Source organism: Phodopus roborovskii, unplaced genomic scaffold, assembly GCF_943737965.1.
Source record: "Phodopus roborovskii unplaced genomic scaffold, PHOROB, whole genome shotgun sequence".
Classification (NCBI taxonomy): domain Eukaryota; kingdom Metazoa; phylum Chordata; class Mammalia; order Rodentia; family Cricetidae; genus Phodopus; species Phodopus roborovskii.
In genome coordinates, this window is record NW_026126567.1 from 8,113,641 (window position 1) to 8,132,216 (window position 18,576).

General features: G+C 46.8%; 1 protein-coding gene across 1 annotated transcript; it reads right to left on the bottom strand.

Moving 5' to 3' along the window:
- Nucleotides 1-345: 345 nt before the first annotated feature.
- Nucleotides 346-6,371, bottom strand: LOC127235234 (gasdermin-A). Its single transcript, XM_051202469.1, has 9 exons — nucleotides 6,110-6,371; nucleotides 5,545-5,731; nucleotides 4,743-4,917; nucleotides 3,708-3,813; nucleotides 3,050-3,097; nucleotides 2,310-2,485; nucleotides 1,821-1,962; nucleotides 1,280-1,392; nucleotides 346-636 (listed from the first exon to the last, which is right to left on the bottom strand). Exons 1-9 carry the CDS (start codon nucleotides 6,327-6,329, stop codon nucleotides 346-348), a joined length of 1,458 nt encoding a protein of 485 aa, XP_051058426.1. The 5' UTR covers nucleotides 6,330-6,371.
- Between the last annotated feature and the right edge of the window lie 12,205 nt (nucleotides 6,372-18,576).

Below are 18,576 nucleotides of genomic sequence, written 5' to 3' on the forward strand. Positions count from 1 at the left end.
TTGAAAGTTCTCACTGCCACGTTGTGCTCTGGGAATTATTAGCACAAATATCCTTTTACGATGGCTCGTTCCACCGCGGCACAGAGGGGACTGTGCTGTGTAAGCTACACAGCTGGGAGTTGTGGCTGAGCTAGCTACAGAGCCAAACTGTTCTCCAGCCAGCCTGGATTGCTCTCAGAAAGAATCCTGGGCGGGCCAGGGTGTGTGACCTTGTTCTGAATGAGTGTTTTGCGTCCCTGAAACCAGTCCTGAGTGGGGCCTGTCCTGGTGGGAGCCTACCATCAGCTGTGGCTACCAGAGGGCCAGTGACATCTTAGGCTGCCAGCAGTCAGGTTGGATGTGACCCTAGGGACAGATGAGTGCTCCCTCTTCAGGCACTGTCCTAGAAAGCCCGGGGCTTGCGTCAGCCAGTAGCTGCAGCCCTGAGAGGCTCCCATAGAGAGCAGAGAGCTGAGGCACCACTGTGGGGTCCCAGGCGAGCTGGCAACTGGACTGCTCCAGTTCCAGCCCACAGCTCTGCACCAAGCTTAGGAGGATGACTACATCCTCACTCTTGAGAGCACAGAGGACTCCTGTTGGGAGAGGACAGGTGGTTTCCTCCATCTGATTACAGTAGTGTTCCAGGATGCTCGCCACCTGCAACAAATCACTCAGAAGGAACACAGGGACTGCCTAGGCCTTGGGTGGTGGCATCCACCCTCAAGCAGCAGCCAGGGGCCTCTGCTCCCTGTCCACAGCCAAGCTGTGCCTTTGGGATTTATGCAGGTTTGTGTTTGGCCCTGGAGATTGTGCTACCTTGTTTCTACTCCCGTGAACAACTCCCCTCAGATGCTGCTGGCTACAGTAAAGCATCCCTAGTGGAGATTGTGCTACCTTGTTTCTACTCCCGTGAACAACTCCCCTCAGATGCTGCTGGCTACAGGAAAGCATCTCTAGCACTCTGCCAGGCTGCCTACCCTCTAGCAGCTTATGGGTGTCAAGAGCTGCCTCCACCAGGAAGTGCTTGCAAGGCCACCCATCAGCAGCAGCAGGAGACAGTCGGGTGGGGCATCCCTTCACATTCGTAGGCTTGGCAGAGAACATGAATGATATGGATGTATAGAGCATTTCAGGATGCAGGACAAAGTGGCATCCCCCCGCAAGAGGCTGCTCAGCAAGAGCTGTAGGCTGCAAGGCCAGACGCAGAGCCTGCTGCCCCTGAGCAGGGGCTACACATATGAGCTGCTGCGGGCAGGTCCTACAGAGCATCTCCACTTGCTCCCCGCATCCTTCCCTGCACCTCCCTGAATCCCAGCACCCCCTTCTTTGAGGCTCTCACCAGTTCCAGCTCCTCAGATAGGATTCGTCTCTCTATGGACTGGGCCAGCAGGCAAAGCTGGGGTTCACTCAGTGCTGTGAGAAATAGAGACGGGTTACCAAGTAGAAGGGGTCCCGGGTGCTCTGTATGTATTATGTCTCCTCTGTGGCTCTGGTGGGGGAAGGGCTGCATCCCAGGAGTCCTTAGGTAAGGAGAACCTGTGCTGGTTCTGGCACCGCTGGAGTCATCTTTCCTAAGAGATTCTAAAAGGGAAAAACTGTCCACCCTGGAACATTCCATCTAGGGCTGGCAATGAACATCAGACACACAGGGTTTTCACATATCCAGTTGAGTGACCTTGAGCAATACTGATTAACCAGGATCTGTCTGGCAAGGCTTTGGCAAGGCTACTCATATTGTTAGTGCAGACCTAGGGCCAGATACTCAGTTCAGGAAGCTTCAGCATGTGATCCTCACCCTTGTTCACCCTTTAGGGTCTGCTTTCAATCCCTGACCCTCTTACCTGCTAGGGCTCCGAGAATGTAGAGGATAGCCTTGCCTCTCGAGCGTGACAAGTTGCCTGTGGAGTCTTGGAGGATGCTTAAGACGAAGCCCCCAGAACCCTTCAGCTGTGCCAGCAACCCAGTGTCCAGAGCCTGTTCCAGCTGCAGGCAAAGGGTGTACGGACAGGACCCTGTTCATGCAGTCAGTGTCCCGGTCCATTCAGGGAGTTGCTCCTGCCTCTGTGTACCCATGACTATGCAAAGAGCTCCGTTTGGGCTTGAACTTGGCTGAATCAGGTTTCCCCTAAGTGGGTGGGCCGGTGGGGGTCTGGGCTTAAGTGCCTGACAAAGTAGCTGGCACTAAGACGTGCTACCCCATGCATGGCCTGCAGTGTGTGTGAGAGCCCCAGGGATGCCCTGTCATCCACCATGCTGTGCAACTCTACCCTTCCCCTGTCTGTCTGCCAGGACCTGAGGCCTTTGCCAAGGCTGGCTAGTGGGCCCATTACCGTGTCCTCTAGCTCCTGGAGTGCCTGGCGGTCTTGTAGCAGCTCCTGGAGGGCACCCAGCAATGTTCCCCGTAGCTCTGAGGACAGCGTGGCCAGGTCCTGCAACTGGCCATCTGCTTGCTCCTGCAAGCTCTGGAGGTTAGACACCTCCCCTGAGTCCTGGCTGAAGGCTATGCCTGTATCGATCAGGGGGCAGCCATTAGTCTTGTGCCCAGTCACCTGTTCAGGGGACCTTTGTGCGCCCAGCCCCCCGAGGAGATCCAATGTCCCAGGACTGGCCCTGTATATAAAAGTACATATGCACCATATGTATTCACCACATTCCCTCCTCTGTGCCTTTGCCAGACATTTGCAGGGCAGTTTGTCCACATCAGGCAGTCAGCTTTCCTGCCTGTCACCTCTTTCCTGCCTTCCTATTCTTTTCTTCCCAGAAGGAGAACGAAAGTCTGACCCGGCTTCCTCTTCCAGGGCTGCTAGACCTCTCTGATTGTGGGAACCCAAGTTAGCTCAGGCACAGCCTCTGAGGCTCTAGCTCTGATCCTCTAGGCTGGAGAAAAACAAGTGTCACCTTCCGTGTACAGAAGGAACCAGAGTTGGAACTATAAGGAGTCTCCAGTGGGGCCATGCTGGCACTCACTCCTCTGGGCATTCCTGGCTCACTTTACCTTACCCACAGTGACCTAGGTTTACCACATAGCGTTGGAAAGGAACCACAGAATCATGTCAGGGCAGCCACTCACCTCTCCTGGTGTCCCTGTAGAGCTTTCTTTCGGGGAAGTAGAGGACAGCTACTTGTGGCGGAACAGGGAGAAATAAACCCAAAGGTCAGGGAGGCTGCATCTCCCATGCTGGCCAGCGGGGGTGGGACTCTGCGTGGTTTCCCACGTGGCATCCTAAAGTAACCCAAGCTCTGCAAGAGAGGGCTGGACAGGGGCATGGACAGGGCCACGAGGGGACAGGGGTTGTCTCCTGAATCCATGCTTTTCCCTCCCATGGGGACAAAGAAGCTGTCTGTAGTTGCCACATTCTCTCACTCCAAGGCAAAACCTAGAGATCCAGGGGCTGGGGTGAGTGCCCAGAGCTGGTACCATCTAGGCATTTTCCAGATGTGTCCCTGGTTTAGGACACGGAAGGCCCGCTCTGTCTCTCCGCTCAGTTTCTAACTACAGATATGCAGAGAGACTTCGTTCCAATTAGGTAACAAAGGCCCTCCCTGCTGGTAGAATCCAGCCCCACCCCAAGGCAAGCAGGGACAGACTGGGTTTAAGCCTCCTCAACATCTGCTCAGCCAGTGGGGAGCCCTGGGAGTTCCCTCCTTCTTCAGCTCTTCACTGCTCTCTGATTATTAACTGCTGGTAGGGGGTAGGTGGGGCAGGGAGCAGGGATGAATAGGCTTACCCCAGCCATCTTCCTCCACCACCAGCTGCAGAACCCTGTAGGCCAATATACTGCCCTGCGGGATGCTCAGCACTTTCTCTGTGTCCCTGTGGCTCTGAATCTGGACCTGTGAGGGAGTCAGAGAGAAAGGAAACCAACCCTAGGGCCTCTAGAAGGAAGGGTCTTGATGACAAGATTCCTGGAGGGTTGGCAACAGGTAGGTGAAGGTGGGGTCCTTATGTGAGGCAAGAACGCAAGATAAGCTTGCACGAAAAAACATTTCCAGAGATAACCCAGACAAGATTAATTAGCACACCTCGAGGCCCTAAGGTCTGCTGACCCTAACAGCCAGGCCATCCCTGGCTCAAAGGGTCACGTACTCAACGGACAGAGGGTCACACCCCGTCCCTAAGCTTGTGGGTTTTGCCTTTAAAAACGCCTGTGCCTGGAGAATGACGCTTCTCTCTGGCCTGCGCGCTGAAGGAGCCCGTCTGCGCAAACGTTTCCTGTTCATTAAAGCCTCTTGCGTGTTGCAGCAACTGGACTGGACATTGAGTTCTTGGGGGTACCGACCGAAACTGGGAGACTCCTCATTCTGAGGGTCTTACAAGGGGAGGCTGAAATAAATGACCTGAGAATAGATGTTTGGAACCAGGTGTGTAAATCCTCCTGCTGTGAAGAACACATGCAGGGGTTGTCTGGGCAAACTCAAACTAAACCAGTGATTTATGTGCTATTTCAGACCCATGATAAGTTGAGGAGAGAGAGGCCCATGCTGCCACCTGGTGGCTGGAAACATGATACCTGGAAAGCAGAGTCCGGATTGGGTAATATACTAAGACCTGGTTCAAAGCGGAGGGAAAGAAGGGGAAGTAGGGGAGGGACATGAGAAAACTCAACAACAACAACAAGCATGTCCAGGCAGAGCTGACGTCATGTCATCCTCCAAGGATGAGGAGGCCAGATCGCCTTCTGGAGGCTGATGAGTTGATATTCAGGGTTTCAAACGCCCTGCCCTGCCCGCCCGCCGTGTACCCACTCCAGCGCACTGCACACCTGGACATGGCCCAGCTGTAGGAGGGACAGCTGCCCAGCTCCCAGCGTTTGGCCCTGGCTCTGAAGGACAGCATCCTGCAGGGTCTCCACAGCCTCAGTCACCACGTAGAGGCTCTCCCTCTCCTTCCGGCTCTGGAGCTCCTGGAGGAAGGAGGGTCTAGGGGACCTCAGTTTCCTGGAGGGTGTGGGAAGCAGAGAAGATCAGAGCTGGTGGGGAGGAGGGGGGGAGTGCTATCTGTCCAGCCGGGGAGTTCCAAGGCCTTTCCAGGCTGATCTCAGTGACTTGTGGAAACAATGTGCTTGCCTTGTGTGGGCGGTGGGGTGGGGTGGGGGGTGGGTGTGAACACACTGCATGTTTAACGTGAGTGGGGGTGGCCTGAAAGGGGGGAAACTGAGGACAGCCTGGAACAGTCCTCTTCAAGGTTACAGATAAACAAACAGATCAGAATTATATTTCAGATTTGGGAAATAATACTAAAACTGATGAAAAAGACCCAGATTGCTAACCTGGGAAACCTGGCAGCAGCTGAGTAGCCACCAGCCTCATGCTGGTCTCTAGTTTACCCTTGTTCCTACCATGCCCTGTTGCCTGCCTCCCAGAACTGTTCTGTTTCCTTTCCTGGCCCTGGATATATCTGGCCTGAAACCTCTGTGCCTCCACAGGGGCCCTGAGCATCCTAGCCTACTATCTCATGGCTTGTAAGGCCACAAGCCCCCTGGGCTCTCCCCTCGACCCTGAGGATCTGTGCCCACTGACCCCAGCTGGGCGCCCAGCTGCCAGCGAAGCTTCCCTGGCTTTTACCTCCTCTCAAGCAGCATCTCCCAGGTGCAAGGGGAAACCCAGAGTGTCTGCACAGCCAAGGCAGAGATGCAGGCGGAGTTGCTGCCTCCAGTCACCTGGCCCTGCAGGCCAGCACTCAGGCTCACAGCCGCTGTTAGCTCTCCTGCCACCTTGTCCCAGATATTGATGGGACTGCTGTGGTTCACCTCTGTGGAGAAAGAGGTCCAAGCTGCAGGTGCCTGGCATGGGAAGGAGACAGGTTGCCCGGTGGTCCCAGGGTGCGGTCAGGTCTCAGAATGGCTGCTAGCACTGATGCATTGTGTGAGCTGTGCAGAAGCCACTGAGCTCTCAGAGCCTCAATCTCCTCATTAATAAAAACAAATAATGATTATTGTGACTTATTTTGCAGGGAGGAACACAGGAAGAAACGAGCCCTTTCTGTCGTACATACGGCCGCGGTAACATGGCTCTGAGGGCCATGCTTCTGCCGGCCCTCACCTCGGAGTCTCCCCGGGGGCACCCAGATAGAAGCCTGTCCGTTTGGGAGTCCCACTCCGTTCCACAGCAGCCTCCTCATGGAATGTACCTGGCTCGGGAAGGCCAGGCTCCAGCAGGTCCAGGAGAGAGAAGTCTGTGGGGATGAGCGGGGTGTCCCAAGGCCAGAGGTATCGCCTGTGTTTCTTCCTCACCAGGCAGAAGGGGCGCAGGCGAGGTGAGCTGCTCAGGCTGTCCACCGGTACCAACTCGCCCTTCCTGCCCAGCTCTCTCACCAGGCTCTTCGTGGTCCTCAAGAACAAGGATGACATGCTCCTTGAGAAGCAAGGGACATTATCATCCAGGGCCAGCTGTGGAGGGCTTGGTGATCGCTGCCAGCTGGAAACGGGAACAAAGACTGGGAGCCCAGGCTGGCCCGAGTCACGCCTGATCCAGCGCTAGGTTTCCAATCCTGGTCTTAGCCTGGAAGCCACAGTTGGCCACAAACACCCTTTCAGGTCACCCCAGACACCACTGGAGTCAGAGAAGTTCAGGGCCGCAAACTTGCTTCTCTGGGTTACAGGGCTATTTTATTTATTTATTTATTTATTTTTTTGGGGAACGCCACTGAATCCCGCTTTGCTTGGTAACGAGGTGGTTTAGTCACAAGTAGAAAATGCCTGCTCCACACATGTCTGTGAAGACCTAGTTAATTGCAAGCACGGTCAGCAACTGGCCTCCTCGGTCCATAGACTGGGGACCCAAGAAGAGCAGGGTTGCGAAGGATGCAGGAATCCTACTTACCTTCACTGCACAGTCCCAGTGCAGAAGATTTAGGATGAGACTCTATCTAGCTTCCTCTCTGAGCTCCAGCGCCGTTTGATGACGTCCCTCTCTGCACTTAGTGTTGAAGCCAGCACCCCGCTGTAGCGTGTTCCGGGATGCGCTGGTTTGTTGCATTTGTGCCGGGCATCGGTTTTAGGATGAGCCTTGGGCTGCAGGCATGGGAAGAGAGAATGAACTAGGGAAGCTGAAAGCTGGGAGCTTGCACACAGCCCTGGTGACAGCAGGAGCTGCCAGGTCCATGTCTCTTTGGGGCAGTGGCTAGGCACCCGCAGTTACGTTAGGGATCCTGAAAAATGTCTGAATTTGTTTTAAAATAGAAATAAGGAAAATAAACCCTTTTAAATCTATGTCTCGATGCTAAAAAGACACACACACACACACACACATATAGTTTTGTTTTTCTAGACAAGGTTTCTCTGAGTAGCCATGTCTGTCCTGGAACTTACTTTGTAGACCAGGCTGGCTTTGGATCTGGAAATCAGCCTGTCTCTGCCTCCCAAGTGCGAGGATTATAAAAGTACTCCGCTACTACCGGGCGAGATATTGATATAGTCTTTACCACAACACTATTAAACGATAATTGTGAATATTTCTGTGGCAGCAGGGTCTCAGTTAGGTGAATGTGCCCGACTCCTCCAGCGTCCCCCTCCTGGGACCCAGCAGAGAGAGGGAGAATAGGATCTGGGCCCCTGGTGCCGAGCAGAAGGGGGTAGCCTAAAGGCCAGGGGTCAACCCAAGTCAGGGATCAGAGGGAGGAGGCAGGACTCTCAGCCTGAGCACCTCGGGGCAGCAGAGACAGCTCTGGGTTGTTGCCACCGGGCTGACCTCATTACCGGATGCCAAGGGCACTGCGCCTGCGCAAATGGGCTCTGGGCACTTGGAACTTCTTAGGAACCTGGGCCAAGGGATTTTCAGCTCCGCCTCTGCTAGAGGCTTTTTCTGTCTAGCTGGAGAGTTCAGCTCCCCCTGAGTGAGCTAATGCCTTCCTAGCCACACGCCCTCCCCACAGCTCTCTCTGCTCCAGGATGGCAACATCCAGCATCTCTGTGTACGGCATTTCCTCTGTCCTGATACTCGTGGTGACTCATGGGTGCTGGAAAACTCTCCCCCTCTCCCTGCTTTCCCCATCTAACTGTGGGGAGGTGGGGAGGCGTTAACACTGCCTGCTTAGCCCTTACCCTTCATATGGGCACCCAGCCCATCCCTGCCTCTAGGCCTGCAAACCATGGGAACCAGCCATTGCTTCTCCTGCTCGACAACCCCACCATGCTTCCACCTACAGTTCCTTCTCAACAGACTAGATCAATGCAATCCCAGCCCTTCTGAAGTGTCAAGTCTGCCTGAACTTGTTGGCTGATTTGTAACACCATTTCTTAAGGTAGTAACCTCCACTCCTGTTTCATCCGGAGTTGGGTTTTTGTTTTTTGTGTTGTTGTTGTTGTTGTTTTAACCTAATCTATGATCACAGAATTACAAACTGCTTCTCTAGTCTGCCAAAGAGCCTCCAGCCACACGTGTTTTCATTTCCCTTCCCACTCCGGGAGCCACGCCTGAAGACTGGCTCAAAGCTCTGGTCCCCTTAACGCCGCCCAGCTGCAAAGAAAGCAGCTTTCAACCAAAGGTCCCAAAAAGATAAAAGATGATAAACTGAGCAAATTAGCTTCCAGCCTCACCTTTCCTTTACAGGAAAACTCTCACCAAGCACCTGTACTGCCTGCCAGATTCTCTGTCCGGACCTATTTTGCCTTTCTCGATGGTTAAATGTACCCATGGGATTTCAGTGTGCAGTTAGTTTATGTATGCAACTATTTGTTATCTGTGCTCATAAATTACTACAAGTGGCAAGATCACACAGTAATTAATCAGCCTCATTTCACAAGATCAACCCAGAAGAATTAACAATTCTTCCTGGTGGATTAAATAAGGACGTAAGGTGTATTGGACTATAATCTTGTGAATGAATTGGCTGTTTTTTGCTGTAGATTCTTCCCTGTAGCTTATTCCTTTCTGCAACAAACTTGGGATTCACTTCCCACAGTTTAGCACTATCTGATCGTTTACTGGAAACAATTCCTCCCATGCATTTGGAGTTTACTGATTACACTCATTAGCTATGTGAGAAACCTGCTTTCCATGACCAGGTCTTAGCTACGCGTGAGCCTGTTTCCCACTATCAGGTCTCTGTTCACCTCTCCTGTGTCATTGCAGAGATCTGTCTTCCTGAAATTATCCCTATTGACAGGTATTTGGTCAGGCAGGTGTTTAGGGGCCAGGCAAAAGCATCCCATCTAAGACATTACCAGATATCCGAGGACATAGAATTACTACACGTCCAAAGCTATTGATTCCCGGGTGCCCAGATAGATAGAAAAACAAGCATGCCCTGGTTTTACCTCACTGGCGGATGAAGAATAACCTGAACTATTTCTTGCACTTACCGTCATTCTAATCTTAGCTCAGATATTCACTGCTCCCTCCTGTTTCCCCCAAGAAGAAGACAAGGACAAAGGTAATCAGCCCATTTGCTCTTCCTCAGGAAAAAGTAAACTCTCCTGAAGGCTTGTGCTGCCACTGAGGCCAGAGCACTGGAAGGTACCAGCTCCTGCTTCTTCTAAAACTTAGATCCATTCTCCGACTTACAGCCCTAAGAAATTGATCCTCAAAGCTTCTCTTAGCAGGAAACCATAGCAAAAGTGCAGACAGCCAGCTTGCCTGAATTCCTCTGTTGTTTACTACCCTGTGCGGTTACTCTATACTCTCTGTGCATGCTGGGAGAAAAGCGGTGTGCTGAGTAAAAGACAATCTTTGCCTTACTCATGATTTTTACTGAATACAAACTTTTAGCTTTTTAGCACACTACTCTCCTAGAGCTCTCATAATTTAACCTCTTAACTAACCTTTTCTCCCTTAAGGAGTTCACAGGGCATTCACTAGCCACTCCCACCTTTGAGCTGACAACCAGGAATTCCCCTATGTAAAAATTCTTATATGCCTTTTATGGTGCAAAAGAGTTCCAGTCCAGGACCCTGCTAGCGCTGGGAAATTGCTGGTTGTAAGGATATATAAAAAGGAAACAATTTGTTGTGAGATAGGAAAATAATAAAGAGACATGGATAGAAAGATCATGTAAGTATATTCTTTTTTTCCCTCAGATTTTAGTTCCTTTGCTTATTGTGGCTCCTTTTGAAGATTAAAGGCATCTCTCTCTCTCTCTCTCTCTCTCTCTCTCTCTCTCTCTCTCTCTCTCTCAGGACTGGCAATCAGACTGAGACAACCCAAACACCACCATCCCATGGTTGTGAAGTTTAAAGGAGGATCTCAGCATCTTGTTAGAAAGAATGGGTTATATCAATTATAATCTCAATAAATGTTTTTAATTTTGGACCTTGTGGGTTAAACTGATGTCTGGGTATTTTTAAAAGATTTATTTTTTTATCTTTAAATTATGTGTCTCTGTGTCTCTCTCTGTAGGTAGGTATGTATACAAGAGTGCCTCAGGAGATCAGAAGAGAGCATCCATCCCCTGGAGCTGGAGTTACAGGAGGTCATAAACCTGCAGCTATAAACCTGACTGCTGGAATCTGAGCTCTGTCCTCTCCAAGAGCACCAAGTACTTTTAATCATTAAGCCATCTTAACTGTCTTAACTTTACCTACTCTCATTACAGTTCCCATGTTCCTGACACATTTTAACCTCAACAGTTTGGATCCCCTTGTGTTCTAGTTAGCTCCAGCTGTCAGCTTGACACAGTCCAGAGTTATCCGAGACAGTCTCCATTGGGGGATGGCCAAGATCAGACCAGCCTTTGACAAAGTCTCTTGGCTGGTGATTGACATGGCAGGGCCCAGCCCACTGTGGGCAGTACCATCCTTAGCAAGTGTGGACTTGGTCTGTACAAGAAATGGGACTGAGCATGCAGGAGTGAGCAGGCCAGTCAGCAACATTTCTCAATAGTTCCTGCATCCTGTTTCTTTCCCTGCATGCCTTCCTGACTTCCCTCAAAGGTGGACTGTGACCTGGGAGGGTCAGGTGAAATAAGTCCTTTCCTCCTCAAATTCCTTTAGGCCATGGTGTGTTTACCACAGCACCAGAAAGCAAACTAGGATACTTCCATCACCTCCAACACCTGACATCCAGCAACAGGAGAGACCCCAAACACTTATTTTTTTTAAATTTATATTTAAATTTCTTTCCGAATTTTATATTCGAGTACTTTATTTGCAACTCGAAATCCTCTGGATTCAGCACTCCCTGCAAAATAACAAACTCTTCTTTAATTCTTGTTGTACACATGCACATATGTTTATACATGACTACAGTCTGCTGAGTCCATTTCATATTGCTTGTGTGTGTACATGCTTAGGCCTGACCACTTGGGGTTGGATAACCTATCAGGACGTGATGGGAGATGTCATTCTGTATATGTTTCTCATATGAATAAAACACTGTTGGCCAATAGGAAAGGAAGATAGGAGGGACTAGGAGACAAGGAGGAAAGAGGAAGTAGGAAGGAGGGTCAAGATGGAGGGTCTGGAGAAAGCAGAATGCCAGCCGGCCGGCTCCCCAGTAAGAGAAGACCACGTGAAAATACATAGATCAGCAGAAATGGGCTAATAATTAAGACAGAGCTAGCCAATAAGAAACAAGTAACTGGCCAACAGCATAATATCAAATACAGAGTCTGTGCGTTATTTGGGGCTGGCGCGGTGGCGGGACAAGACTGGCGGCGAGAGGAAAAACCTTACTCCTTACATATGGTGCCCACGTGACTAGTAAGAACTTCCACTTAAAATTTAACAAAGGCTTAAAAAAAAAAAAAGGTTTTAGAAACAAAAGAACAGAGACAAGCAAGGCTTCTTACTGACAGCATTTTTCTGGGTTGGACTCTGTTTTGCGAGAGACAGGCAAAGATTTCGTGGCTCCTTTAAGGGAGATTTCCTGACTCAGCATAAGCGGCAACAAACTGCACAGCTTTTAAGAAAAAGCACTGCTAACAATTTATTGGTGTGTACCAGAGCTGCAATGGCAGTGACCACATCTCCAAGCCGGCAGCATGCAGACCAAGGCAGTGAGCGCAGCTCTCAGTGCTGGTGGTAAAATAGCCTCAGGAGATAGCTTCTAGGCCAGTTCCAGCTCAGTACCCCCAAGTTCTATGACTGAAGTGTGTGGTTTCAGGATCTCAGTTCTTGAGATGATAATGTTAGGTAACCAGATATTAGCAGGTTGGAGGCCATCGAGGAAGGACCCATTCCTCATGGCTTTGCCTATTTTCTGTGACACAATACCTGGGCTTTCTTAGTCACTTTCTTTCTGCCATGTGGCTGCTTACTAGCTTCTATTAAGGAATATGCCTGCTTTCTTAGACCCTAACTTAAAAGGCATGACTCTCCACTCTTTCAAATTCTCTAACCTGTCTTGTATCCCAAATACTTAGTTCTTTTATTGAATAGTACACCACCCAATGGACATAGTGACAGTTATCCTTCCCCAAAATTTCTGATACTAGAAACTGTTCTAAGTTCCCCTGATAAGAATGCTACTTCCCCCAGGAAGAAAGAGGTATGAAAAAAAAATAAACAAAACAAAAAGACCAACAGAATCCCCTTCTCTACCTGTGTGAATTGTAACGGTTCTCACCAAATTCACTGGGACTCCTTTTTCCAGATGGGCAAGGATAGCTTCTTGGCTACAAAATTGGAGAGGGGTCAAGAAATGAGGAATCTGTTCATATATTTCCAACCACGCCTGTTACTTCTGGTGTGGATACTTCTGGTGAGGAAGCGTCCCAGCCCGCCCACTCCTCAATGCTCGACCCTCCCAAGGGTGCTTCATCTACGCCTTTCATTTATCCTCCATCTTTGGAATGTTGACACCTTGTCTTCTTCCTATTTCCCTTTCTTTTGGTCTCTTTCTGTTTGTAATGGTTCAACAACATGACAGTGAGTTCTGCAAAAGTGTGTAGTAAAGCCACCTCACTTCTTATGAGAGTGAGGTGGATTTCAGATACACTTAAGCAGAAGCAGGTATGAATTTCACCTAGTCCCATTATTGTATTGTATCTACTACTGGATGGCTGATTTCTTCCTTAGATTTAGGTTATTTTAGAAAGTGGATTATAAGGGGATAGTATTTATGCATAGTGTTCATAGTTTAGGTCCCCCCAAGTTCTGTATTTTATGTGGGTATGAGTGTTTGTGTGTATTTGATACGGGGTATATCACTATGTAACCTTAGCTAGTCTGGATCTCATCATGTAGACCACACTGGCCTTAAGCTTATTAAATCATTGTTCCTCCCTCTACCGTTGCCTTCTGGGATTAAGAGTGTGTGCCACCACTCCTAGCAAATTCTTTAGTATTTTGAATGATGTCCTAATGAGTTGTAGATCTAAACATTTGCTAATTTTGGGATTATTTTCTTTTTTTTTTATGCATATAGAGTATTTTTTATTTAATTTTATATAACAAAGTCCAATTAAATGAAAACAAACATTTATACACAATATTTGGGAATTTGGGCGTCGTTCTTTCCAAACTACTTCCTGCTGGTAAGGGGCGCTGTCTTGGGGGATTCGAAGAAGATTCAGATATCCTAGCTGTAGTCTGTAGGGCTGCTTTGTCCAGCTGTTTGGAATGTAGGATCAGCTTGTACTCTGTTTCAGGTGGTCTGGTGTGATCAAACCACATTAGTCTGGAAGGAATCCACATCTTTTCATTTTCTGTGGAAACAAAAATAGAAATACTTTTCCCCAGTAACTTGTTCTTCAACTTAAATTTTGGAGTCAAAGCGTTTTTTTTTTTTTTTTTTTTATTTATTTTACATGTCGATCCCAGTTCCCTCTCCCTCCTCCCTCCCTCCCTCCCCCAAACCCTCCCTCCCTCCTTCCCTCCCTTTTGTCCTCTCTACCCTCTCCCATGCACTCTAAACACCCTCCCCTCCCAACCCCCCACCACAATACAATATGTAGGGGAATGCCATCCAGTTGGGGTCATGTAGATCTGACAGGTCCTGTGAAGTAGGGACTAGGGCTTCTCTCCTATCTCTAGAATAAGGCAGTTATCCCTCCATGGGGGATATGTTTGCAAAGTCCTTTTGTGCACCAGGGATACATCCTGGCTCCACTGTCTGAGGTCTCTTAGACTGCTCAGACCTTCTGGCTGAGACCCATATTCAGGGGGGTCCGAGTCAGACCCCTGTTGGCTTCCCAGCTATCAGTCTAGTGGCCCTTAGCTCCTCCTTGTTCAGGTAAGCTGTCTCTATGTACTTCTACCGCATGGTCTTGTCCTCTCCATCTGCTTCTGGGTTCTAGTTTGACTCAGTGTTTATGTATGGGTGTTTGCTCCTGTTTTCAACAGGCATTAGTTGAGGACTCCATGGAGAAGTTAGTTGTTGATCTCACTCTCCGGGATTATTTTCTTAAGGCATGTTTGTATATGAGGAATTTAAAAACTTGAGAATATCAACTTTTTAGGTGATTTTGGTACATACTACTATTAACTTAGAAATATTGTGGTGGTTTATGTTTCTATCAATGATCTGTATGAGAATCATTATTTCATCACTACTGGTAGTAAAAAATAATATTTATATTAAAAAAACCTTCCTTAATTAAGATGAAACTAGCATCTCAAAATTATTTCCTTTGATTTCTACTGAGGAGCTTCCAGATTTTAAAATGTAAACTTGACATTGCTTTTCTCTAGGAAATTAATATTTTAGTCCTTAACTTTTTTGTGACATTAAATTCTGTACTTGATCTTAGCCAAAATCACCCATTCCCCCCTGAAGTGGGTTTTTGTCAGGTATTTGATCATAACAATGTGTGAAGTAGCTGACACAAGCCTGTGCATCTGGACTCCTCCAGAGAAAAGTAAGTGACAAATTATCCATGCAAGACTCTTCCTGTGTGAAGTAATTGACACAGTGCCCATGTGTCTGGACACTTCCAATCCTGCAGCCACATGTCACTCCCAGCACACGCATCAGAAGATGAATAGTTGCAACCTCATTTCCTGACAATCTCGAACCATACTTGCTTAGCTGGTTTTCTTTGCGAAGACAGAGAGGTCCACTGTTTCTTAAGAACCCTCCCTTCTCTGGACCAATCCTCTCTTCTGAGTTTGTCTAAATTGTGCTTGAAATCAGAAGGCCCAAGGACTGAGAGAATCCTCATAAAATTGTACTTTCTCTAGAGGAGGAAAACCAACTTCAACCTGGTGAGTGCTGATGGGGATGAGGGAGTGAGTAAGGAGAGAAGGCTGCATGGTCAGAGATGGTTGTTCAGGCTGGTTGTAAAATGAGTTGACTGGGTTGTTCCTATGTAATGTGACCTACAGGGAAGGAAGCATTCCTTCCTCAAGTTCTCTGTAAGAGAATTAGTGGGGAGCTCACAAGCACGTTTAAGGGTAGAGGCTGGGTCTCTGATACATCTTTATTCAGGTTTGGTGTTGGAGACAAAATTGAAAATGATCACATGAGGACTTTTGCACATTCAGTGATAATTCTGTATTATTATAGTCATACCATTCAAAATGCAGTCCTTGTCATTGGGAATCTTGTTTTTCTGTTGTAAACAAAGAGATGGAAACAGATTGGTCTTTCTTAATTTTTACAAAGTGCTGTAACTTCTGTTGACGTAAGCAAATCCATGAGTATCTACAGTCAAGGTTTTGATTTCCAGCCTACATTGCTGTCTCAAACATTTTGTCTCCATGGCAGTTCCTACTGTCTCAGGCTGGTTTGTATGATTGTTTTAAGTTTTCCCTGGCTCTCAAAAATCAAACGTGCTGAAGTATGAATTTATTTTCTTTCTCCACTTGGAAATGGTACTCAGGGAAGTAGCATCACTTCCCTTGTATTGCCTGATCTAGAAATCCCGAAGTCCTCTGTGCTCCTCCGTGTCTTTCTCATGACCCACATGAAACCCATCATTAATTTTTTTTTGATTCTGTAGCAATCTTGAGTCATCAGCCTTGTGTCATCTTATTTGAATATTGCTATGAATAGCTTCAGAAGTTAGTCACATTCTTTGCTGCCAAGATTTTTATACTGAGGAATTTTTCATGTCACAAAACTACTTAGATTATTCTTTGCCTTAATTATGTTCTCTTTTGCCCATTGGTAGTCCAATTGGCCCTACGGATTCATGGATCCTGCGGCTTTGGAATTAAGTGACCATTGGCTGATCGTATCCAGAACAGGGCAGATGGCTCAGCAGGTCCAGCACTTGCTGTGCAAGTGTGAGGGTCAGACTTCTAATCCCGAGAACCCGCTTAAACCCCATGGGCAAGGGGCTCACCTGTGTAATCTCAGCAGGTGGGAGGAATATCTAGGGCGCCTCTGGGGCAACCCGGCTAGGCAAACTAGCTGAAATGGGGAGCTCTGGTGTCAACAAAAGATTATGTCTCAATATAGATGAAGGGGAGTGATTGACAGTCACTCAGTGACAGCCACAGGCCTTCATGTGCACACATGTGTATTACATCTATGAAAATAAGCCTGCGTTCACAAATACACGCACACACACCACATAGACACGTGTACATATGTGAAAAATGATATTTAAGGGCTGGAGAAATAACTCAGCATTAAAGTGTATTTGATGCTCTTCAAATGACTACAGTTTCATTTTCAGCACGCACACTCTGCTAGCCTCTATGGGCACACACACATACAGACACACATTAAATAAAAATGAAAACTAAATATTTTAAAAAGAAAATATGCAACCCTGTCTCAAAAAAAAAAAAAAAAAAAAAAAAAAAAAAGAAAGAAAGAAAGAAAAAGAAAAAGAACAGACAAGAAAAGAAAAAAGAAAATATTGAGAAGCCTTGCATCTGAGAGGAACATGTTCAGACTCTCTTTTGTGTGTGCTGGCATTCTGCAACAGCCATGTATGTAGTTTGTCCACTGCCATGTTTTGAATATGAAATGCTGCATGCGTCCGGGATATGCTGAATGTTTGAGGTCTTGCTACTGTCACTATTTTGGGAGTCCTGGGGAAATATGACAATGGGAACATGATCACGGGACTACATGTCCCTTCCTTGTATGTTTCTCTGCTTCTTGCTTGTAAAGAAGTCAGCCATTATCTCTTCCATGTTACCCTGTCACTATGTTCAGTCAAAATGCAGCAGCTAGAGCAACTGTGGACTGAGCCTACTGAAACCCTGTGTCAAAATAAATCTCTCCTATGTTAGGTTGTTTATGTCAGGTATTTTTCACAGTCAACTTAAAACTGGTACTAACACAATATCATTTTAAGCGTTCTCTAAATAGTTTAATTTATCTGGGAAGACTGTGTGGTCATATGCAAAGACACTTGGATATCTGCAGATTTTGATTATCAGCCTGGAAAATACCCAGCTATATAGAGTTATGACTGTATGCATGAACAATATCTTCTATAATATTTAGTATATTGTGGTAAAATTCCTAACATGAGCTCTGCCTTCAACAGTATATATATGCTCCAAACCTTGTTAGCAGATTGCAGTTTCTTCATCTTGTGCAAATGAAACATTAAGTTGACTGAGTAACAACATTCCCTTCCTCTCTCCTCCAGTATCAAGCATCCTTGTACTTGGAAAATTTGAGATAATTCATATAAGTAGATCCATGGGTGTTTACCCTTGAACGGCATAACTTCAATACCATCAAGATTTATCAGATTATTGAATTTTGTAAACATTTTTCCCTTTAAGATTGATAATAGTTCATAGTGAGATGTCACATTTTCCTTATCTGTTGTGCGGTTAGATTGTTTCTACATTTTGTGAGCAGTCCTGCAGTGGACATGATTGTGCTATTTCATTGTTTTTTCAATTCTATTTTGTTGTTGTTGCTGCTGTTGTTTGAGACAGTGTTTCTCTATGTAGCCTAGGCTCTGTAGATCATGCTGGCCACCAACTCATAGGGATCTGCCTGCCTCTGCCTCCTGAGTGCTGAGATTATCCCTGGTTTCCAATCTGTTAAGTTTTGAGAAATCTTGTTTAGTTCTTTAGAGGAGGCAACAGTTTATATTCCCACTCTGTACAGGATCCATTTTTTTTTAAACATTAGCACTGACAATTATTGCCTTTATTTATTTTTTTGATAATAGTATCCTGACAGATATAATATCTCATTGTGATTTTCATTAATACTTTTATGATACATTGTCATATTGTGTTTTTATTGTCTTAATGGTTATTACTATTTCTTTTTGGTAGTGCTGGGTCTTGAACCCAGATCCTTATTTGTGACAGGGAAGGATTCTACTTATGCATATCCAAGTCATTAGCACACTTATTTCTTTTGGTATTTATTGTTATTTTAAATTAGCATGAAGTAATGGGCTTCATTATGGCATTCTTACACAGTATATGTTTTCTTCATGTTCACCTCATTATGTTTTATAGTTCTCCTGACCCATCTCCACAGCTCCTAACTCCTTGAAAATTGTCCCTTTCTGATTTCATACTTAATACATATATGAGTATATATATATATATGTGTGTGTGTGTGTGTGTATGTGTGTGTACATATATGTGTGTGTATATATATGTATGCTTATATACATAAAACATGTTGTTTGTGTGTATGTAATATCTCTATTTCTACGCTTAGTCTATTTCATTTGGCATGATGGTCTTGAGTTCCATTCAGAACATGGAATAATGTCACAGTTTGTGGCTGAATAAAACTTAACTATGCATGTATACTACAGTTTATTTCTCCATTCTCTTTAAAATT